At 37.2% G+C, this 23,100-nt stretch overlaps 3 protein-coding genes across 3 annotated transcripts; all 3 read left to right on the forward strand.

Moving 5' to 3' along the window:
• The first annotated feature begins 4,430 nt into the window (after positions 1 to 4,430).
• LOC140803463 (uncharacterized) lies at positions 4,431 to 5,417 on the forward strand. Its single transcript, XM_073159353.1, has 2 exons — positions 4,431 to 4,590; positions 4,689 to 5,417. Exons 1-2 carry the CDS (start codon positions 4,534 to 4,536, stop codon positions 5,178 to 5,180), a joined length of 549 nt encoding a protein of 182 aa, XP_073015454.1. The 5' UTR covers positions 4,431 to 4,533; the 3' UTR covers positions 5,181 to 5,417.
• Positions 5,418 to 12,814: 7,397 nt separating this feature from the next.
• Positions 12,815 to 14,139, forward strand: LOC140803462 (uncharacterized). The gene is made up of 2 exons (XM_073159352.1): positions 12,815 to 12,969; positions 13,393 to 14,139. The coding sequence occupies exons 1-2, from the start codon at positions 12,913 to 12,915 to the stop codon at positions 13,936 to 13,938; spliced, it is 603 nt and encodes a 200-aa protein (XP_073015453.1). The 5' UTR covers positions 12,815 to 12,912; the 3' UTR covers positions 13,939 to 14,139.
• Positions 14,140 to 15,495: 1,356 nt separating this feature from the next.
• On the forward strand, positions 15,496 to 17,147 carry LOC140802914 (serine/threonine-protein phosphatase 7 long form homolog). The gene is made up of 4 exons (XM_073158527.1): positions 15,496 to 15,786; positions 15,863 to 15,975; positions 16,065 to 16,152; positions 16,251 to 17,147. The coding sequence occupies exons 1-4, from the start codon at positions 15,496 to 15,498 to the stop codon at positions 17,145 to 17,147; spliced, it is 1,389 nt and encodes a 462-aa protein (XP_073014628.1).
• The last annotated feature ends 5,953 nt before the right edge of the window (positions 17,148 to 23,100 follow it).

The raw sequence follows: 23,100 nt of genomic DNA on the forward strand, positions 1-23,100 counted from the left end.
AACATGCAGTCATATAAAAGCATATACGAAAGCATATAAGAAGTATTCATAACATGTCTCAAATCAGAAACATAAATTCATATCAAACATTCAATAATCATGAATGGCATAAACAATGTAAATCAACATGTCATATCAGACTCCACTCAACCGACGCGTCGTCTCAAACTCGACTCAACTCTATCCTAGGGATCCCGATGTCTGAATATAGGTATTATATCGAATCTCAGTCGATAGGAATGAATCAATCCCTAAACGGCATCGATATAATTCATATATCAGTGTCTGGGCGAATCAGCCACAGAATTGACGACTCAGTCAATAACCCGACGAATCAGCCAGGTAATTAGGCGAATCAGCCCATAATCAGACAACTCAGCCTGTAATTAAGCGAATCAGCTTATGTTTAGACGAATCAGTCAATCACCAAACGAATCAGCCGGTGACTAGGCGAATCAGCCTATAATAAGACGAATCAGTCAATAACCCGACGAATCAGCCGGTGACTAAGCGAATCAGCCTATGACTCAACGACTCAGTAATCAATACATACAGTCAGTATCTAAGAAAATCAGTCAATGACTAGCGAATCAGCAGTCATTACATGCAGTAGCTATAAATCAATAAGCTACAAATATCAATCTTATCACACAGTAGCTATAAATCAATAAACTACAATCATAAGTCTGATTAATTGCAAATATCAATGCAATAAGTAAAAGTATGTGATTTAGGGAAACTCGAGTCAAACCTCACTCGAGTTGTGCAATCCCAACTCAACATTAATTTATACCTTTCTTTCTGATATTCTGGCTCTGTCGAAGTCTCGAACTCAAAACCTGTCACTATCGATCTGACAAGAACAATATCGAGGAGTATAATATCAATACACCACTCGAATCAAATCTGTTCTGCTCAATACTTAACTTACTTCAATATCGATGGCATAACGGTATAATATCAATATACCCAACCATACCATATCAATCAGATATTAATTCTAATATCTCCTACTCAATAACAACTCAATTCTGATATCAACTCGAGTCCAAAACTACTCCGAAAATCATAACAATTCCATAATCAGTCCGTTTCTTAATCTGACTTCGATTCTATGATGTCTACTATGTCAAGCACAACATATATGAGTTCCATTCAATTCTGACAATATCATAATTTCAAAGCATGTCAAAACGTAGTAAAACTTACGTCCAGTTGTAGCCTACGTTGCTAGGAACTCGATACTGAAGTCGGATTCAAAATCAGACGGACGGATTTCTCGAAAAAGGCGTAAGGATTTTCTCCTTTCTTCTGCAGGCCCTTTTCTTCACTTTTCTGAATGAATTTCGAATAGATTACCACCTATATATATATCATTGCATGCATGTCAAGAGGTGGCGCATTCTTTGCAAGGCACGTCGTACCGCGGGTGCGGGAGGTGTAAGACCGCGGGTGCGCTCATGCGTCGACAATCTTATCCATCTTGCAATTGCACGACCGCGGGTGCGGTACATGTCGAGACCGCGGGTGCGGTAATGTTAACACCGCGGGTGCGGTCACCCTTCGGTATCGATTCTTTCAAATTCCCGTAGCACCATCGCGGGTGCGGTCCTTCCCTTACCGCGGGTGCGGTCTGGCATGCTCATATCTTTCATAATTTTATTTCTGAATACATTTCTCGGTGTCCCGATTAATCCCGTCATAATCACATGAAATGATAAATCAATCATCGTTAATTGCAGTGATTAATTCTTGGGCATTACATTTGTAGAGATACATGTATGTGACCCATCATATTTTGTTGATTTCCAATACTCGTATCAAACTTGAAAGAAGTTTGAAGACCACGCTGACACCTGACAATAGATTAGATGTTTTTGCACCATAATTTCCACAAAGTACGTACGTGTGCTCTCAAGTAACAGTATACTCATGTCTGAAAACTCTAACGAAGTAATCTTTCACATATGCAATCAAATCATTCTTATCCTTAAAAATCATATTTACATATAGCTCTACTTTGTCTGAGTTACAATAGTTAGATCGCAAATTAGAAGGCACGCCAATAGAATCAGGAATTTCATCCCCGAATGCTCCAAATGTATATTGTTTAATTCTTCAGTAACTTGTACGATATATTATTCCGGCTCATGAAACCCCCGTACGAAGAAGTACCCTTTTGGTTATGGAAACCACCTTCGAAGAGGTGTAGAATGTATGATTCGGTCTCATGCCCCTGACATCATGGTTAATTTGCTCAGTTTCCACATACAAATTCAACACACACACACACACATATATATATATATGATATTGCATTATAAACTCTAAAAATTCTTCATCAACAATGTTGACATGCACTTCATTTCAAGACGATTTTTCCATGAACACATATTTCGTTGATAATTTGATAGTAAACTTTATTGGATCGATATTTAACTTCGTACTCATAACTTGAACAAACTCCAACAAACTAATAGATCATAATAATAGAATCGGTCTCATATGTGATATACTATATTCGAACTATCAGTTCTTGATAATAATATCACCACCAAAATATAAAAAAAAAACCCCAATTGTATCCATCAAACTGATTGGAGAAATTGAAAACCCCGATATTTGTATCCTTCAAATATCAAAATATTGAATATTCAATGTTTAATAAAAGACAAAAACTTTTGTGAGACGGTCTCACAGGTCGTATTTGTGAGACAAATCTCTTATTTGGGTCACCAATGAAAATGTATTACTTTTTATGCTAAGAGTATTACTTTTTATTGTGAATATGGGTAGGGTTGACCCGTATCAGTTATCACAGATTATAATCCGTGAGACTGTCTCCCATGAAACTCACTCTTAATAAAATTCTTCGACCAAATTTTTTTACTCATTCAACTTGCATATCTTTTAAATAATTTACAAAAGTTTAATCGATTTCTACGAATGATTATTTCGAGTGTCTTCTGCTTGATTTACAAACCAAACTCGATTTAATTTATCGATGTTCAATATTTCAAGATTCGAGCTATTGTTGTTCAATGATTATCCTCGGAATAGATCCTATCATGCGTCAACAACATCCGGGGGAAGCGCTGTAGCTTTTCGCAACGTCGGCTACTATGAGTAGATTTCGATACAAAAATTATACATCATCCGTCATTGGTAACTGAATTTTATGATAATTTTGCGAAAAACTCCCCTAGTATTTTGAAATTCCATTTAAAAAAAAATTAATTATGAAAAAATCCCCTCGATCTACTTCATTTGAAATAGTACGTGTACAACAGACACGGCCAGTTGTTAAACTACTTGCAAATCAAAACAAATTTAATTTGGAGGACCAAAACTGTCCTGATAAGGGAAAGGCCACTTTCTAGATCACTTTATAATTTATTATTATTATTATTTATTTTTTTATTACATTAACCTAACATTTCGAAGCTACCAGTTATTATTACATTTAAATATTCAAACAATCTTTCCAGCAGCTTCATCGTTTAACGTTTTACAGTATTGATTTCTGTTTGGGAGTTTCTTATTATTTTCGTCTGTCACACATGCATACATTCGTATTCTGCAACAGTTGACATCGGAATTGGAAGCTAAGGTTCGATACGGTTTAATTCATCTTATTTATGTGGATATTGTTCTCATGATAGGATTGATGGTCAATATTTACCCATACATATATAAGACCCACTTTTTTTTCCAAATTGTATGTGTGGCAAGATGTTACCCGTTGAAATGAAGTGAAGGTATTGACCACATAGATAGGATCTCATCTACCGTTCGATACATCGCAGACAAAATTAATTTGAGCTCTAATCAAGTGTACCCAACAATTTCTTATCCCTTAAACTTAATTGAACGGTATATCGATATTTGCATGATAAAAATATCAGTCTATATTCGTGAGATAGATTGATCTGATCCATATCTATCATAAAAATTAATAATATTTTTATAATATAAAAATAACATGTATATTGAATTAATTATTTTACAAAATTTAACTCAGTGAACCAATGTTTTGTGTGAAAATTAAACATTTTGAAGATAATATAAACAAATCTTGCCATCTCGTTACTTCCAATTAATTTTTATATAATTTCAATTGACAAAATATGATTTTCAATATCAATCACAACGAATCTCTCTAAAATTTAAAATTTTAAAAATAATAGAATTTACTTTAAAGTTACATACATACGTGGCCCTATAGACCTTCACACAAACACAACGAACCTAAGAATTAAAATGGAAAATTAATAAAATAAGTTTTTTAAAATATTTAATTTTTTTTAAGAAAAGGTTTTTAAATTTAAGGAGCCTCTGATGTAGCATGGGCACGTAAGCATTTACACGCGTCTTTGAAATCATACACTTGGCATCCTCCTACTCTCCCCCAAACTCTATATAAACCATTTGCCTGTAATTCGATCATCATTCGAACCTCTTGTGAAATTGGTAATTAGAATTACTAAAGATCTTGAGATAATTTGTCCGCGACGAAAAACTCCACAGTTGAAAATGGCATCCAACGATGAGATCAACTACAAAGCCGGTGAAGCCAAGGGTCAGACTCAGGTACTCTCTTGCTCTTGATCATTTGTAGTTCTTGAATGCATTTGCTTCCGATGGCAGCTAACAGAAGTCGATGTGAACTCGACATGTTTTTTTTACAGGAGAAGGTTGGACATGGAGTCGACGCTGTGAAGGACCATACCGAGGGAGCCAAAGATAACACTGGAAACTTCTTCACCTCTGCCAAAGACAAGGCTGGAGAAACCGCCCAAGCCGGCAAGGACAAGGTGACCGGCGCTGGTCAAGCCACCTGGAACAAGGCTGGTGAAACTACGGAAGCCGCTAAGGACAAGGTGACCGGCGCAGGCCAAGCCACCTGGAATAAGGCCGGTGAAACTACGGAAGCCGCTAAGGACAAGGTGACCGGCGCAGGCCACACCACCAGGGACAAGGCTTCTGAGACTACAGATGCTGCCAAGGATAAGACCAGCTGTGCAGCTCACACCACCAAGGATCATGCGTCGGGAGCGGCGGAATCCGGCAAGGAATCAGCTGAAGCCGGCAAGGAGAAGGGAGGCAACATCATCCAGAAAACCGCGGATGCACTGAAGAATACTTTCGGCGCGGGGACCGACCAGAAAGCCGACCAATAAATTGAATATTGAATTCCAATCTTGAATATTGAATATTGAATATTGTTATTTGCTTTTGCTTTTGTTTTTGTTTTTGTTTTGGTATGTCTGGTGTCACATGTTTCATTTGGATGTAAAATGAACATTGTAAATGAGGAAGCCTTTTCCTTTAAATTTGGTGTGCCAATTTGTGGGTGTGGCTTTCTTGTGTCTTTGTAATATGGTCTTATTACCTAATACTATTTCTATTTGTTCTAAGTTCTTGGAAATTTTTTTTCTGACGCAATGTTATGTTACTCTACTTGGTTGGATAGAAAGTTTGACATTTTGGTTTTTTAGTGAAAATTGATCAATGCCACAAGTTTTTTCTAATCCTTGCGTTTTACCAGTTGACATCAATTAGACATTTATAAATTCACTAGAGGTAGAAGCTATATCATCAGACTTTTCAATACAAAAAATATGTTCATTTGAGTCATTATTCCTAGCACTTGGCATGATACCAGTGCCAGAATCTCCCCAAAATTTGAGTGGAAGGGATGGCTTTAACCAAAAAAATATGTCAGTAGTATGTGCTTGTGCTAACATTGTCCTTATTCCAGACACCATATCAATTGACCACTGATTAAGTGCATACCTGGATTGAATGTACAATGGGTCACTAAAATTGATTTTTTCCATGAATGTAGTCCCTCGAACAGCTCACAAAAGGAGCCAAAAATCAACTGCTCGCACTCGTATACTAATACTGTGAAGAAATTAGATAAGTATCTGTAAACCCAGGTGAATTATGGGGAAAAATGGCCTAAGATCAAGGATCTACCACTGGTGAAGTTTGGATTTCCGGTTTTTTGGGTGATGTGGGAGATACGTTTAAACAGATGAATTTGTATTGTGACAATAATATAGCTCTTCAAATTGCGACGAATCCTCTGCTTCATGAGCTTGCTAAACATATCCAGATTTACTGTCACTGTCCGCTGTCGCTTGATTAGGGAGCAAATCAAAGATAATGAAAGGGTTTTGTTCCTCGTAAACTTGAGGAAATAATTAAAACGAGAATATCAAAATTTGGTGTTGTATTCGGTTTTCAACATCAGTGCATAACATACAGCGGAAATTAACTATTGAAAAACAAATATAACTTGAACAACTGAACATCAGTTATTTAAATTATGCACAAGTACACATATTTGTGTAATATCTCGTGACAAAAAAATTCACTAGAAAAATATGTAAATCGTTTTAACAAAAGAATACTAATGAGATTAACAAAACTAAATTCCTCGACACTCGAAAGAATTAAAATATGCATCAACAACACAAATCAAATCTAGATGCACAAGCACATAACGTATTGCTTAAAACAACCGAAACCACTCTTCCATCAACACTATGCGGCAGTGTAGTTTTTCGAGTGTTGGCAATACCAATCTACAACACTGAAACTATGTGAATCAATCACACAAAAGCCTTCACGTTATTCAATCTTTGAATCCAGCAACATCTTTGTTATTTTCAGGAAAAAAACTCTCTTCTATTTCTCTCTCGTTATTCCCTCTATATAGATCTTTTCCTCTTTCCTCAAAATCTTTCCATAGACACTCAAATCCTACAAACAAGGAAAATCAAGAGTATATTAGGAATAAAACTCTATTTTAGACTAAGATGTTATATCTTAGAGATAAGTTCCTAAATTGACGTATGTGGAATAAATCCCAAGAATAAAAAACTTATCTAGGAATAAATCTTATCATATAATCAATTTAAATTAGTCTAGAAATGCAAAATTCTAATTTTTCATTTTAGATAGAATATAAATTAAATAGGAATAAAATATACTTTCAATCGCCCACTTTTTGCATTTCTGGACAAAAACTTCCCAAAAATTGTGGTAGACAAGCTTGTAGTCAGTTTAGCTCCTGCTGAGTTTTAAAATGCATCTCCCCCTGAATAAAACATGTTATTTTATGCTGGGTGTTGTCAACATTGTTTCACAACACCAGACATCAAGACAAGTCAAATGAAGACAAAGGAAATAAGAGTTCATTACTTCATCATTTGAATAAGAAACATAAGAGCACATAAACTAAACAACAAGAAGACCAGAGGAAACACTAAAAAGCAGAAAACAAGGAAAACAAAGCATAAGTAAGAAAACACAGGGGCCTAGTCAACTGGGTCATCATTATCATCTCCTTGAGCTGAGGTACTGGCACCAGCATCTCCAGTTGAGGTACCAACACCCTCATGCCCATTTTTGACTGCTTATCTCCTCTTTTTTGAGCAGAATGCACACCAACTTTGAGAAGTGGGCGATAGTCAGCAATTTGATTTTCATATTGAGCGATGACATCCTTTGCCTATTTAATTTGCTGGAGCCCAAACTCAATTTGGGCGTGGATCTCGGCAGTAGTTAGTAAAATAAATCCTTCAGGAATGGAGAAGGATGATGAGGCAGTGTTTCCAACATCTGGGGCAACACCAGTAGCAGACCAGGGAAGATCCACTATCTGATTCCCTTTGAAGTATGCCGGGGAAATCTTCAGTGAATCGTCTATTTCTATCAACTGATCATCAGAGTCTTTGACAAACCCTTGTGATTCCAGGAGGCCATATATCAGGGAAGGAAAAGAGAGTTTCATTGACTTCAGCCCTCCTTCTGAAAATTGTAGAATGGTGTTGAACACCAACTAACCAAAGTTAAATGGTCGACCAATCCCAATATGGAACAGAGTGATGGCTTGTGTTCTGGTGACCACAGTAGAGTTGGTTGACGGAGTCCAATTTCGGATGGCGGTCTTGTGCAACACCGAATAGATAGAGGTCATGTTTGCTGTTGCCAGCCGCTTAAGAAGGCTAGGGAACACCGTGATGAGACCCCCGATGAGTACAGAGGTGATAGAGTCAATACTCGGGAGTTCATTTAAGTCTTCATCGTCAGGGGTGTTGTATAATTCATTGAAGGTGTATGGTGAGAAGTCATAGAAAACATCGAGTACAAAGACGCGTCCAAACTTTGCATACCTCCCATCACCAACACTGGAGGTTAGATTACAATAGAATTCCATAACTGGACACCTTGCATAGGGCATAACTGAGGTCACTGACGAACTCAACCTGCGGAGTGGAAGAAGGTGGTGAGGTTGTATTTCCCACATGCCTCAAAATCAATGTTACGCTCTTCGAAGAACTCTCGATGAACATACAGAAACCATTGGCCCACAGCAGATTCAGAATAAAATTTAGCTGAGAAAGAGGTGCCTAGATCGTAGTCCTCAGAGTCGGTGTTGTCAACACCTAGCTCAACACCGGTCTCAGTACCTTCAGCATCGACCCCAGACTCCACTGCTCTTTCTGAAGCATCAGATCTTTCTGCTTCAGACATAGACTCAGATTCTGATGGAACCTTTTCGGATGACTCATGTCGGGCTTCACTAGCTTTTTGCACCGATTCCTATCCCTTTTTTGTTTATCGCAGGCTGTTAAGAAAATCAGCCATCGGTTGTTCATCTTCAGAGGAGAAGTGTGGGCTCACCTGAGGCCTCCTGGGGCTCAGGCAAGTTGAGAGTGGATGATGCAGAGGGATTTGTAGGAATTTTCTTTGCAGCACCCAAGGCACATGGTCTTACGACTAACTCAAAATCTCCATCATCAGAATCATCCCCAGAAGAAAAATCTGGGTCCAGAATAAATGCGGCAGTGTGAGGTTTCTTCGCAGATGAGAAATCAGGGCTATACCTGCATGCCGCTTTGAGCATCTTAGTATAGTTTGCTGTTGTGGGGGAAATTGCCAATAAGCCTCGGAATCTGGAGGATTTTCAACGTCATAAGGATTTCCCAGCTCACGGGGAGCAATTTCCTCCAGTGGGATAGGCTCTGGAGTGGCCACAACCATCTGTCATGGATTATTGTTCGGAGACTCTGCAGTTGATGTTGCTGATGGTGTTTCCTCAGACGGAAGAACACCACGGCTAGCCACCATTTCGCTTCGAATGTCCAACGGGTCAATTTTGATTGTCAGCCATCTGTAACGAGTGAGAGCGGAATACATGAGAAATCAACAGTTACATAGTGAAAGAGAGAGAACGAGGGTAAGGAACAATTTTGAGTAATAAGAGAGAATATGCAAGAGTAATTTTCATGGGTTCAATTGATAAGGGCAAATATAATTGTCTTTCTTCAACGGTAAAATTTCGTTCCAGAAACGTTGCATAGTAACGGTAAAGAAAAACGTAATCTAAGCAATTTCAGAACAACCCTTCCCAACCCCAACGGTAACATTTCAGAAATTTTCCCGCAACTTTAATCACATTTTTACCCCTAAATCAAACGGTAACTAGGATTCAAACCTGTGTTACAACATTTCCATAGAGTTATCCAACTAAAACCCACAACGATTACACCTCATGGACACAAGAAGTCACTTACCTTCAAAAAAATGGGTAATCAAGTTTTCATCAACTATTATATATCAGACACCGATAACCCGCTGTTTACGATGGATTCACGAAACATTTAATAAATATGCATGTTCTGATTTTGCCTCAGATAAGATGAAAGATCAAAATTTCAAGCAATGTGTAGAATATATTGTGTTGGCACTTGGTGTTGGCAACACCCTGGTGAAACACCGCATGTTGTGAGACAATCCTTCCATGAAAATGATTTGACTAAGAGATGGTAGCTCCCACACTAAAGGAACGATATTCAAAGGACTCCTCCAGGTAGCTTTTTCCATCTCTATTCTAACTTTAGAAGTGGTAACTCCCACACTAGAAGAACGATCTTCAAGGACTCTTCTAGGTAGCTTTTTCCATTTTCTTCTAAATTGATACAATTAAATTTTTTTTTTCATTTTTTCTAATTTTCACCATAAATAGACTCAAGTTCCTCAAATCACCTTTTATGTATTTGACATGTTTAAGAAATTCTTGAAATTTCATACTTGTTTGATGATTGAGGTTGAGAAAAAAAATATTTACACATGCTGATTGAAAGATTTGACTCAGTCCGGGTGCACACTTAGGAGATCGCCACCGTAGTACCCATGAAACAATAAAATAGGAGGACTATGAATATGCAGTATGTCTATTATCCTAAAATTGCTCATGCATAAATGGTGTTGCCATCGATGTTTTCAACACCAATGACAACACGAATATATGATTATTGTAAGCACATGCTGAGAGATTTCCGTAAATTGGAGAATCTCTCAAAGTCCAAAGGTTTCGTGAATATATCCGCCAGTTAGTTTTCAGTCCTAACAAATTCCAGTCAAATTATGCCTTTCTCAACCAAATCTCGAATGAAATGTTGTATTATGTCTATGTGTTTTGTTCGAGAGTGTTGAACAAGATTCTTGGAAATGTCTATAGCACTCAAATTGCCACAATATACAATCATTGCGTCATTATGAAAACCATAATCCTCTAACATTTGATTCATCCACACAAGTTGTGAGCAGCAACTAGCAGCCACCACATATTCAGATTCAGCAGTGGATATGGATACACAATTTTGTTTTTTATTAGACAATGATACAAGGTTATTGACTGGATAAAAACACCCACCCGATATGTTTTTCCTATCATCTAGGTCACCGGCTCATTTAGCATCAGAAAACTCTACCATGTTTGTATTTGTGTTTTGTGTGTACCACAATCCTAATTCAAGTGTATCGGCAATGTATTGTATCGGCAATGTATCTAAGTATACGTTTCACGGCTTTTAGGTGTGATATTTTTTGATTTGCTTGGTACCTAGAACATAAACACACACTGAACATGATATCGGGTTGAGTAGCAGTTAAGTACAACAGACTACCAATGATGTTGCGGTACATGGTGTTGTCAACACCATCGGCAACATCGTCTTTAAACAGTTTTTCACTTGACCCCATGGGGGTTTTCATATGCTTAGAATTTTCATTTGAGAACATTTTAACCAAATTCTTAGTATACTTGGATTGACACATAAATATATCATCATGCAATTTTTTTACCTGTAATCCAAGAAAGAAATTCAACTCTCCTACCATGCTCATTTCGAATTGCGATGACATGCACTCAACAAAGTTATCAACAAGTTTTTCAAATGAAGCACCGAAAATAATGTCATCCACATAAACTTGGTAAATCAAAATATCATGCTTCAATTTTGAATAAAAAGGTTTTGTCAACCTCACCTCGTTTGAAGCCCAAGTTGATCAAGTAATCAGCTAACATACTGTACCATGCTCGTGGAGCCTGTTTCCATATAGAGCCTTCTTCATCTTGTACACATGGTGCAAGTGATGAGGATCTTCAAATCCTTTCGGTTGACTAATATATGCTTCCTCATTCAGAATTCCATTCGAGAAGACACTCTTTACATCCATTTGATACAATTTACGCATATGGCATGCACAGTCGGACTGACTCAATTCGAGCTACAAGAGCGAAGGTTTCATCAAAATCCACCCCCTCAACCTGTGTATACCCTTGAGCTACCAACCGAGCCTTGTTTCGAACAATTTACCATATTCATCTGTTTTATTTTTAAAAATCCATTTTGTTTCAATAACATTGGTATTTAAAGTTAAAGGCACTGAATCTCATACATCATTGCGCACAAATTGTTCAAGTTCTTCATGCATTACATTTACCCAGAATTCATCTTTTAGTGCATCAATAAAAAAACCTGGGTTCAATTTGAGACACGAAACAAGAGTGACTAACCTATGAAAATGTGGAACTCATACAGACCAGTCCAATCATTTTGCGATAGTCCACTTTTTCTTTCTTTCTTGTTTGAACTTCATCATGTACCTCACCAATGATATGTGGATGATTATTCTGAATCTTACTTGAAATATCATTCCCTTAACAATTAACCACATCATCACTGTCTTCAATTTGTAAAGTTTCTATTGATGTTGGGCTGGGTTACTTCATGTTAGTTACTATAAAAATTGTCTTACGTAGGGTCTTGTCCAATCTGTTATATCTAATAGCGATAGGATAAATTATTTATTTCACATCTAAAATGTTCACTTTTATTTTAGCCAGCAACAACAAAATATTTAACATCCCGCCAACTGTTCTCCATATCTTGTTAGCTATCCGATTATATGCGAATAAAATATTTGGGAAAAAAAAATCGTAATAGTAATATTGTCAATAATAACTAATAATAATGCTGGTATTCTATTAATATTGGACTAAAAAAATATACATATAAATATTTTTTAGTAAGATCGATTTTTAAAATAACTAAAGGATCGAAAACGCATTAACTTTACTTTTTGTGGTATGCTTATTTTAAAAAAAAATAAGGTGGTGTTGATGTTCAAGGATTTATGTAAATCGTTGGTTCCAAAGTTCTAATGAAGTTTTGTAATTTCAACTGGCGAAATATGATTTTAAAATATAAATCACAACGAATCTCTGTATAAATAAAATAATAAAAATATATAGTCAATGACGTAACATACGTACGTGGCCCTATCGATCTTTACACAAACAAAATAAACCTATCGTAATAAAAAATACAAAATTTGACCAGCTGCATGGGCACGTAGCATTACACGTGTCTCGAAATCAGACACTTGGCGTCTTCCTAACCTCCGCCGAACTCTATATAAACCATTTGCCAAACCTTGGTTGTTCATTCAAACATTTTACAATCTGTGTTATTCAATACTCGCTAAGACAACCTCGTATCATTCGAGATCTTGAGATTATTTGTTCGTGGAAAAAATTCGCATTTGAAAATGGCATCCAACGATCAGATCAACTACAACGCTGGTGAAGCCAAGGGTCAGGCTAAGGTACTCTCTTGTTCTTAATTAAATCATTTTTAGTTCTTGAAACATTTCCTTCCAAGTTACATTATATTTTAGCCTACCTGGTTGTTTTCATATATAATATATACACATCAAGTTTAGCATGAGCCCACAGCTTCTTAACTCATGAGAGAAGAGTTCACGACTTAGAGAAAAAGCAATCAAGCAAAATCTAACGAAAATACTAGAGGGAAATGGAAGAAATGATATCGAAAATTTCGAATCACAGTAGTTTCAGAGCAAAAATATTGAAATTCTTGCTGATTACAAGTTTTTTTACACTTTAGTGAACATGAATCTTATTTTTTATTTTCACTTGTATGTATAATTTTGTTGTTCATCAAACTCTTTTTAGCCTGGTGGATATAAAATTCTGATTCCGCCATTTTACCATATGTACTTTTGCAGGAGAAGATTGGACATGGAGTCGATGCTGTGAAAGACAATGCCGAGGGAGCCAAAGATAACACTGGAAACTACTTCACCACCGCCAAAGACAAGGCTTTTGAGACCGCGCAAGCTGCCAAGGACAAGGTGACCGGCGCAGGCCAAGCTACCTGGGATAAAGCCAGTGAAACTACGCTAGCCGCCAAGGACAAGGTGACCGGCGCAGGCCAAGCCACCTGGGACAAGGCCGGTGAAACTACGGAAGCCGCCAAGGACAAGGTGACCGGCGCAGGCCAAACCACCAGGGACAAGGCCTGTGAAACAACGGAAGCCGCCAAGGACAAGGTGAGCGGCGCAGGCCAAGTCACCAGGGACAAGGCTTCCGAGACCACAGATTACGCCAAGGATAAGACCAGCGGAGCAGCTCATGCCACCAGGGATCGAACGTCGGGAGCGGCTGAATCCGGGAAGGAATCAGCCGAAGCCGGCAAGGAGAAGGGCGGAAACATTATTCAGAAAACCGCGGATGCATTGAAGAATACTTTCGGCGTGGGGGGCGACCAGTAAATTGAATATTGTTATTCGCTTGTTCCATTTTGGATATCAATGAATACTTTAAACGAGGAAGCCTTTTTCCTTTGAACTTGGTTTTACCAATTCGACGGAGGGTATGGTTTTCCTTGTCTCTTTGTAATTTGGTCCAATTTACTGATGTTATTTCTATTTCGCTTTAACAATAAATTCTTGGGATAAATCCTTTTTTCGTTATCTGCAATTATATTTGGTACTCTGCTAAATTAATATAAATTGTTACAATATAAGAAAGCTGAGTTATATAAATTGTTACTATATAAGAAACACTTCATTAATAAATCTGTCAATTTTACGTTAAAATTATAATCTCAAATCAAAACTATAAATGAGTGTATTACTATTCCTCGGTTAATGAGATCCTACCCATGTGGGCATTGCCTCCATGAGAAGATGGATGGTCAAGATCTTGCCAAACATACAATTTCAAGGTCCTACATATGCATGGACAAATCTTGACCATCCATCATATCATGGGGACAATGTCCGCATAGGTAGGATAAATAAACCCTATTCCTCTCTCTTCCTGGTACATCAGGTTGTGTTAACTACTTTTAAATTTTAGTCCGTATCTGCATAGCTAATTATATATATCTAATATATATTTAAAGTGTAAAACTATAAATTTAAATAAAAATTTATATAGGGCCTGGTGGTTAATTTCTGCTCACTCAATGGAGACGGTTCATGTTTGAAACTTAAAACTTGGGTTTTTTTTAAAACTAATTCAAATTTCAAATTTTATTTCAAAACTAATTTAAAAAAAAAAAAAGGAGTTGCAAAAGTAATGCAATCCGCGTTTGATAAGCGCGGACGCTGTCAACGTGGAGCAGCGCGAACGCTCCTCCACTCTCCTACGTGGCGTCCCCCTCCATTCATCAAATCCTTATCCTCCGTGTCCTGCTCCATTCATCCAATTCTTATCTTACCCGATTCCTTCTTCGTTCCATCCCTCCTATTCTTTCCTCCTCTTATCTTTACTCTCTCATTCTCTCATTCTTCGGTTTCTCAATTCCTCCCCGAAATTTTTTTTTACAAAGTTGAGAAGATTTAGAGCATAGTTCAGAATGGCAGATAATCGATATCCAGTAGATCCCAGTGTCTTTTATTTACAAGCGACACATATGTCATCAAGCGTGTCTTCGTTAACAGTTGATGATATTGTCAAAGTGAAGAGGTCGGACCATTTGATTTGGAAGTTGTATACCGATAGTTATTTACACAGGCGTGTACTCGCATATTTAAATCATATGGGTTTTTATGGAGTTTTAGAATGTGGCTCTCAAGTTCTTGATAATCATTTGATTACTGCGCTTGTTGAACGTTGGCGACGCGAGACACATACGTTTCATTTTACATGTGGTGAAACAACAGTGACATTACAAGATGTTTCAATAATTTGGGGTCCCAATTGATGGTGAAGCAGTAACTGGAGTAGATGTGTCACATAAAGTTGAGGAATGACAACACATATGTTTGGATATGTTGGGAATTTTGCCAGCTTCAAATTATTTGAAAGGTGGTCATCTATCTATGACTGCACTACACGATCATTGTATATCTAACCTTGTTAATGATGAAACTTCAGAAGTAGATGTTCCGAAATTTACTCGTTGTGTTGCGTTAATGATTATTGGAGGGATAATGTTCCCTGACTATCAAGGAGGGTCAGCTAGACTTATATTTTTGCAACTGCTACGAGATGTTGATAACATGAAGTCTTATAGTTGGGGTAGTGCAGTTTTAGCATTTCTATGCCGTGAGTTGTGTAACGTATCACGTATAGAGAAGACTACAATGGCTGGACCTTTATATCTCCTGCAGGTATCATTAATGTGATGTGAATATTTAACATAATATTTTGGTTAAATTTTTTAATTTTTTTAATTATTATAAATAGGTATGGGCATGGAGCAGGATTAAATGCGTTAACCCCGATCGAAATGGGTTAACATTAGTTGTACCTCCCGTTGATCCGGATGCTTTCATTCCAGTTTCTCCATATGGTGCACGGTAATGTTTAAAATGTATGTTGGTAATATCATATATATCTTGTGTATTTTGTTGATATGTATTTGTTTTTTTTTTTATTATAATTTTAGGTGGAAATATGGATTTAGTTACACACATTCGCCAACACATTCTGTAAGAATTATAAGAGATTCTCTAGATCGTATGAATAATAATGAGGTATTATAAAATGTTAATACGTAATATTGATGACACGAAGACTATTTTGTTTTGATTTATTAAATGAATACTGACCTTTTATTTACTTTTTTTTACAGTTTAATTGGAGCGTATATCAGAAAAATGACATAGATGTGAAGACAATTATTGATTCATACGACAATAAAATATGGCGATGTGTTTGTCCCCTTATATGCTTTGACATCGTGGAGATGCATAGTCCTAATCGTGTAATGCGACAATTTCGAAGACGGCAATCAATTCCAGGGTCTGCCGTCGACAATGACGATATGCATAATATCACGAGAATAGGACATCGAAACACCGATTGGAGAGAGTATCATAGAAATTTAATTGAGTTGTGGAATAATCGGCTAAGATATGTTTGTAAAGGGGTGCGACACGGGCGATCGATGCAAACTGACGAAGACTACTTTCAATGGTACAATCGAATTACTGTGCGCACCATATCACCTGCAGTGAATGTCGTTGGTTTTCAACCACGTCCGTACAAAACTTTTGTTGGAGAAATGAATGTTCAACAAAATTTTAGTACGCCTTCTCCATTTTCGCATCAGTCATCATTCGGATGGGGAAGTGACATGGTTAGGCAACCAAGTGGGTTTGCAGGAGACTCTACGATTATTACGTCAGCTGAGTTGAATATTGCAGGAACATCTAATACTCAACCTGATTTTTTCAGTGATCCAAGGTTCGGTGATTTACATCCGTTTGGTCAAACTGATTTTCAGACTCCTTATTGGTCCAACACACAAAGTTTCACGAATTTGCTTAACGTTGGACCTCAGCATATTGTGCATGACACTCGACCACAGAGGAATGTTATTTCCTCTATCACTTATCCAGGTTACTCAAATGAGCAAATTCCTGAAAATGTAGGATTGCGGAGAGGGAGGAGAAGACGCAATACACCTGATTGTGGAACAGGAAGCCATTTGTATCATTTTAATTATGACGATGATTCTGCTAATTAACTGTAACTTTAACGTTTTTTATTTTTGTACAGTTTGCATTTTTGCGTTGTCTATATTTTATTATTTATTCAGTATACGAAAGATAAGATGAATACAAGTGCAGGAGAAATAACACAAATAAACAAAGATGAAATAAAAAATATAAACATAAACGTTCCAATTTTTTTGAAAATTTTACACATCTCAACAGAAGAAAATACACAATCGAAAGTTAATATGAAACAACATTATTGACATCCATCTCCTCAAATTTGTTGTTCTCCTTTTTATCCTGATCATCTGCGATAAGTAAATTAAAATTAAACAACCAAAAACTACATTAATATACCAAGTAGAACATGATATCACATACCTCACTCACATACCTCATTCGTTGATCACTACTCATCCTCGTCATTATCTGGTGGTGGCACTCCTGTTGCATTCCCTTGCGGCTGATAGTCATATTGAAAATTGAAATGAGGAATGAACGGAGGAGGTGAATTGATGGTCACTGGGTCAACACCCCTCTCGACCATCGTTGTCTGCATCGTGGAATCGATAAATGCGAGATGTTCATTGTGGTTAAAGTTAACTTGTTCCTGATGAGCCATGAAGGCAAGCATCTCATCTACTTTGTCGTTTAGGGACCGTCTGTGGGGTTGTGTTCGACGCGGGGCGGCGGTACTCGATCCACCTGTATCTCCCTCATCCGTCCTGAAGTTTAACTGTCGTTTAGCGTATTTCCGCTGCAAGTCCTGTGCACAAATGGGCTTCATTGGTTGCATCCACTCTTCATCATCACGGACACAACCCCTGCCATCGCACACAACTCTGGTATGATACAGGGAAAGAAAAGCCCGATGTGTCTTGTTACCGCTCGAGCGCGAGGGGTGCGCAAATTTCAGCGCACCCCTCGCGCTCGAGCGCAGGCGTTCTGTAAAATTTGCCCGAGCACCTCGCGCTCGAGGGGTAACATTTGTAAAAGAAATTATGAACTATTTTTTTTGCATTAAATAGAAAAAATTAACAAAGTAAACAAGAGGTAAATAATTAATTTCCCATTTAACATTTCAACTGTTATTACAATTTATCAATGTTGTCTTTGTCTAGAAACAGTTGTGTCCGTCTCATTTCTCATTCGAGTTGTTCTATCTCTACCAACTCTTCTTCTTTCACGTCTAACAGGGTTGTAGTTAGGGCTGCAAACGAACCGAACATGTTCGCGAGTTTTTCGAGCCGGCTCGATAAATATTCGATTCGTATTCGAACTTATCGAATTTGAGCCGAACTCGAACACGTTCGAACTTTTTTTCGAGCCGAACTCGAGCCCAAATTATTTTGTTCGATAGCTCGCGAATAGTTCGCGAGCCTTAATATTTTATTAATATAATATAATTATATATATATATATATATATATATATATATATACATTTCGAATATTTCGAGCATTTCGAGCTTTCAAACCTTAATATCCGAGCAATAATTCGAATAGTTCACGAATATATTCGAATATTTCGAGCCGAACTCGAACTCGAACTTCATTTCGAGCCGAGCTCGAGCCCAAATATTTGAAATTATCGAACTTCGAATCGAGCTCGAACTCGAATATACCTATTTCGAGCCGAATTCGAGCCTGACTTTTTTACTATTATTCGGCTCGATTCGGTTCGTTTGCACCCCTAGTTGTGGTGCAATTCGAAATTTGGAGGATCCCTGTAGCGCTCGTCTGCAAGAGGTTGAAATCTGCCTTCGTAAGTCGCTAAGTACTCAGGTATATTATACCATGGCTGCACAAGTGTTGTGGGATCCAATGAGTGCCACTTTGAGGTACAAATAGCATGAGAACATGGTATGCCAAAAATCGTTTATTTACCACACGAACAATCCCTCGTTGATAACTTGACCACCTGCATATGTTGGCCACGACTTGGTCTTCCTACAGTTGCAACCGAAGCAGTTTGCTCACGTTCATCATACTTGGCAACACGATGTTCATTAGATTTTCTCGCCCACTTGTCATACATCCGACACGCATAATCTAACCACAGCTGATTTTCCTGAACCATACGACCACCTCGACTCACACGTTCAATAAAATATTGTACGCACCTCATAAGTGTCAAGTGTACTATGACAGATATAGGAAGTCTACGAGCACCCTTCAACACACTATTTAAACACTCCGACATATTGGTTGTCATCACCCCCACGACGCCAACCACTGTCATGAGCCAAACTCCATTTTTCTTTCTCAATTCCAGCCAAATATCGATGCGCCAAAATGTTTTTATGCTTGATTGCCTCTATTATTGATTCAAACTTACAAATTTGATTTTGTGTGCCTGCCGCCCAGCATAAATCTTTAAGATGCACGTCTTTGAATTTAGTGTTAAAGTTTGAACACACGTGTCTCAAACTAAAACGATGCACACCGTATGGAGGTTGAAAATATGGTAGCTCTGCAGATGCGCGCACGATTCCCTTATGTCTATCAGAAATAAGACACACGCCGTTTTCACCACGAACAACATGTCTTCCTACGTTCTCTGAGAACCATTTCCAAGAATCTGTTGTTTCTTCATCCACAATAGCAAATGCTAGCGGTAAAACTTGATTGTTCGCATCCAGAGTGACACCGATCAACATTTTATGCTTGTATTTGGTATACAAGTGTGTACCATCAACACTAATTATTTTTCGACAATGCCGAAACCCATCAACACACGGCCTGAATGCCCAAAAAACATAGTTCAGTGTCTTACTCATTTCATTGTTGGCTCTCAGATGCTTCCACTCCACAACTGTTCTCGGATTATATTTTGACAAAGCGCACATGTATTTGGAGAGTAATTGCACGGAGCTCTCCCATGTACCATAAACAATTTCAATAGCACGTTTCAAATTTCGCCATGCCTTCGTGTACGAGATTTGATATCCATATTTATCTTTCACATTTTCGATGATATACTTAATCTCGTACGAAGGATCACAACGAACAACTCCCAGTAGCGTATGTGCCACCATATCACTGTTCAGATTCTTGTGGTCTATACCAACAGTGGTAGATATACATGTGTGAGGCCTGCCATATTTTGTTATTTTCCAATAACCAGTCTGGGCATTCAAAGAAGCGCGAAGTCCCCATCGACAAATGACCGTAGAAGAATTTTTTTACAGCGTACCATCCACAAACTGCGTGTGCTAACCACGACACGGTACTCACGCCTGACAACTCTGACTGAATAATTCTTGATAGATGCAATAAGATCATTTTTATCTTTAAATAACATATTGACGCATAATTCACCTCTATCCGGATTGTAATAGCTTGATTGCACTCCACAAAAAACATCGACATAATCATGAGGCTCTTCGCCAAAATATTTATTGAAAAATGATGGCATCTCAGAAGTGTTTGACAGAAATGGTACGGTCTGCCTCTGTAATGTGTCACATGGTAGTTGTCGAGATGATGTACCCTCATCAGGATTTGTAAAAGTATTCACTTCATCATCAACATTCACTTCTTCTTCAGACTCGCTGTATGACATATCGGGTTCGGAATCAGTCTTTCAAATATCATCATTGTTGACCTGATCCGGACAACGAGCGCTCGTATCTAATGTTGGATTCGGCCAATATGGAGCATTATTTTGTTCCGACGAGACATTTATATATTGATCCCAAGGCCCACTTACATCATCGAAACTCATATTACCGAGTCCTTCAGTAACCAGTGGAACATAAGATTCTTGCTCCTGGAAACCACCATATGTAGATGTACCGGGTTGGTTATAAATACCTGAATCGGATGCATGTGGAACGTAAGATTCAGGATCATCAAATCCAACATTATGCTCAATTGAATTTGCTTCCACGTACAGATGCAAAACATGCATGTTGTCACATTGTATTATGAACTGTAAAGCATCGTCATCAATGAGATTGACTTCAATTTCATGCCAAGATGCTCTCTCCATGAATGAATACTTTGTTGACATCTTCAAAGAAAAATTTGATGGATTGATTGCTAACATTATATGCACAACTTCAACTAACTCCATCAAATTAGTAGATCGTAATACTCGTATCGGTCTAACAAATGAAATGCTATATTCAATCGATCCATTATCGCTAATTACATGACCACCAAAATATAATATTACGTTGATGTTAGACATTTTGTCAATGAAAATTGAGAAAAAAATTAAGAGAAAGTTGGTACCTCGTTCCTCGAATTTTTCATCAATTATATAGAAGAATAAAATGTGAAGACTCTATAGCTTCGAATCTTATTTGAATTATTGGTCTTCACGTGATTTTCAGAATCTCATCTTTCACGTGAAGTTTTCAGGTATCGAGTTAATGAACGCCTTTCACGTGAAGTTGTCAGGCACGATAACATGAATGAACAGATATTAAAAATCGAAGAAATATAAAATAAAAAAAAGTAAGCGCGGACGCTCCTACGTGGAGCACCGTCCGCGCTTGCCAAGCGCGGACGTTGCTCCACGTTGGCAGCGTCCGCGCTTACCAAGCGCGGATTGCATTACTTTTGCAACTCCCTTTTTTTTTAAATTAGTTTTGAAATAAAATTTGAAATTTGAATTAGTTTTAAAAAAACCCCTTAAAACTTATTATCGGTCAATCAGTTTTGGATTCATTATCAATCAATTTATGATTTTAATCTACTAATTTATATATACATTTTTTTTTCAATTTTAGTCATTTTTAATCAGCGTTCTGATGTGGAATCGAACACATCAGAAATATCTGATATTATATCAACATTTTTTGACGTCTGTCAATATTTTCCGACGCTTTACCAGCATTCGTTGGAAAATGGCAAAAATTGAAAAAAAAAAGTGTATTAAAAAGGGTAAATTGGTTTTAAATTCCCAAACTCGAATTTATCATAACTCCTTACACCTCAAAAACTTTGCCCAAACTCCCTAAATATTTTAAAATTTACAAAAATACCCTTATTATTTAAAATGATCGATTTTCTTGGGGAAAATGGTATCAGAGTCAAGGTAAAATTATTTCAAATATAAAATTTATTATTATAAGTAATTTAATGTTTGAGGAGGAGAATTTTCTCAAATTTACATGAATCTGAACCCAGGTTCGAGATTAACTCTTTACAGGAACTACTCCAAAATTTTGCAATACTTGCAACAAGAAAATCTAACTAGGGTTAGATATCAAGAAGGAACCTATCAAAGTCTTAAGGTAAGCTTATGATTAAAAATAATAGTTTTTTAGAAATAGCACCAGATTCTTCTAAGATCTCAAGAGATCTAAAATAAATTCAGAAAACGGTACAAAATTATGGAAATATCTTGTATTATGTACCACATAATGTGGAAAAAATCTTTGAAAACCAGGAAGAAATTCTTGAAATATTAAAGGATATTTGAACAAGAATTCAAATCCTAGAACAACAATACTACAATCAAGTTCTAGTAGAAGGACTTCAGAAGGAAGGTTACCACCATCCTTTGGTACTGAACCTTTATTACATCAAAGAGAGAAGGCCAAGGTGATGCCAAAACCTTAACTGAAGAAGAAAATATGATCAATCTAATTAATCTGTCTCAGAAAAGAAATTGATCTGATGACAACATTAGAAAGGATTAGTTTCGAGGATCTACAAGAGCTTGCTGAATCTTTTGCAAATCTCAAAGTTGTAGATCTAAAGATTAATACTACTGGGGGTGAACAACATACCATAACATGGTCATCTTCTCAAGAACCACCAAAAGAAAGTGTGGGATCTTAGAATATAAATATGAGATAAGCCCAATCAGACTTTTATACTCGTGGAAAAGCACACCCAACGGGAACAAGGTCAAGAAGGAATCAAATTCCTTTGCACCTAACACCCTATGAGAAATCTGTTTTAGAACCTATACATCCTTATGTGGTTATGCTTAACCTAGATGTATTAGATTTTAAAAACAGAGAAG

The sequence above is a fragment of the Primulina eburnea genome, chromosome 10 (genome assembly GCF_022965805.1).
Source record: "Primulina eburnea isolate SZY01 chromosome 10, ASM2296580v1, whole genome shotgun sequence".
NCBI lineage: Eukaryota > Viridiplantae > Streptophyta > Magnoliopsida > Lamiales > Gesneriaceae > Primulina > Primulina eburnea.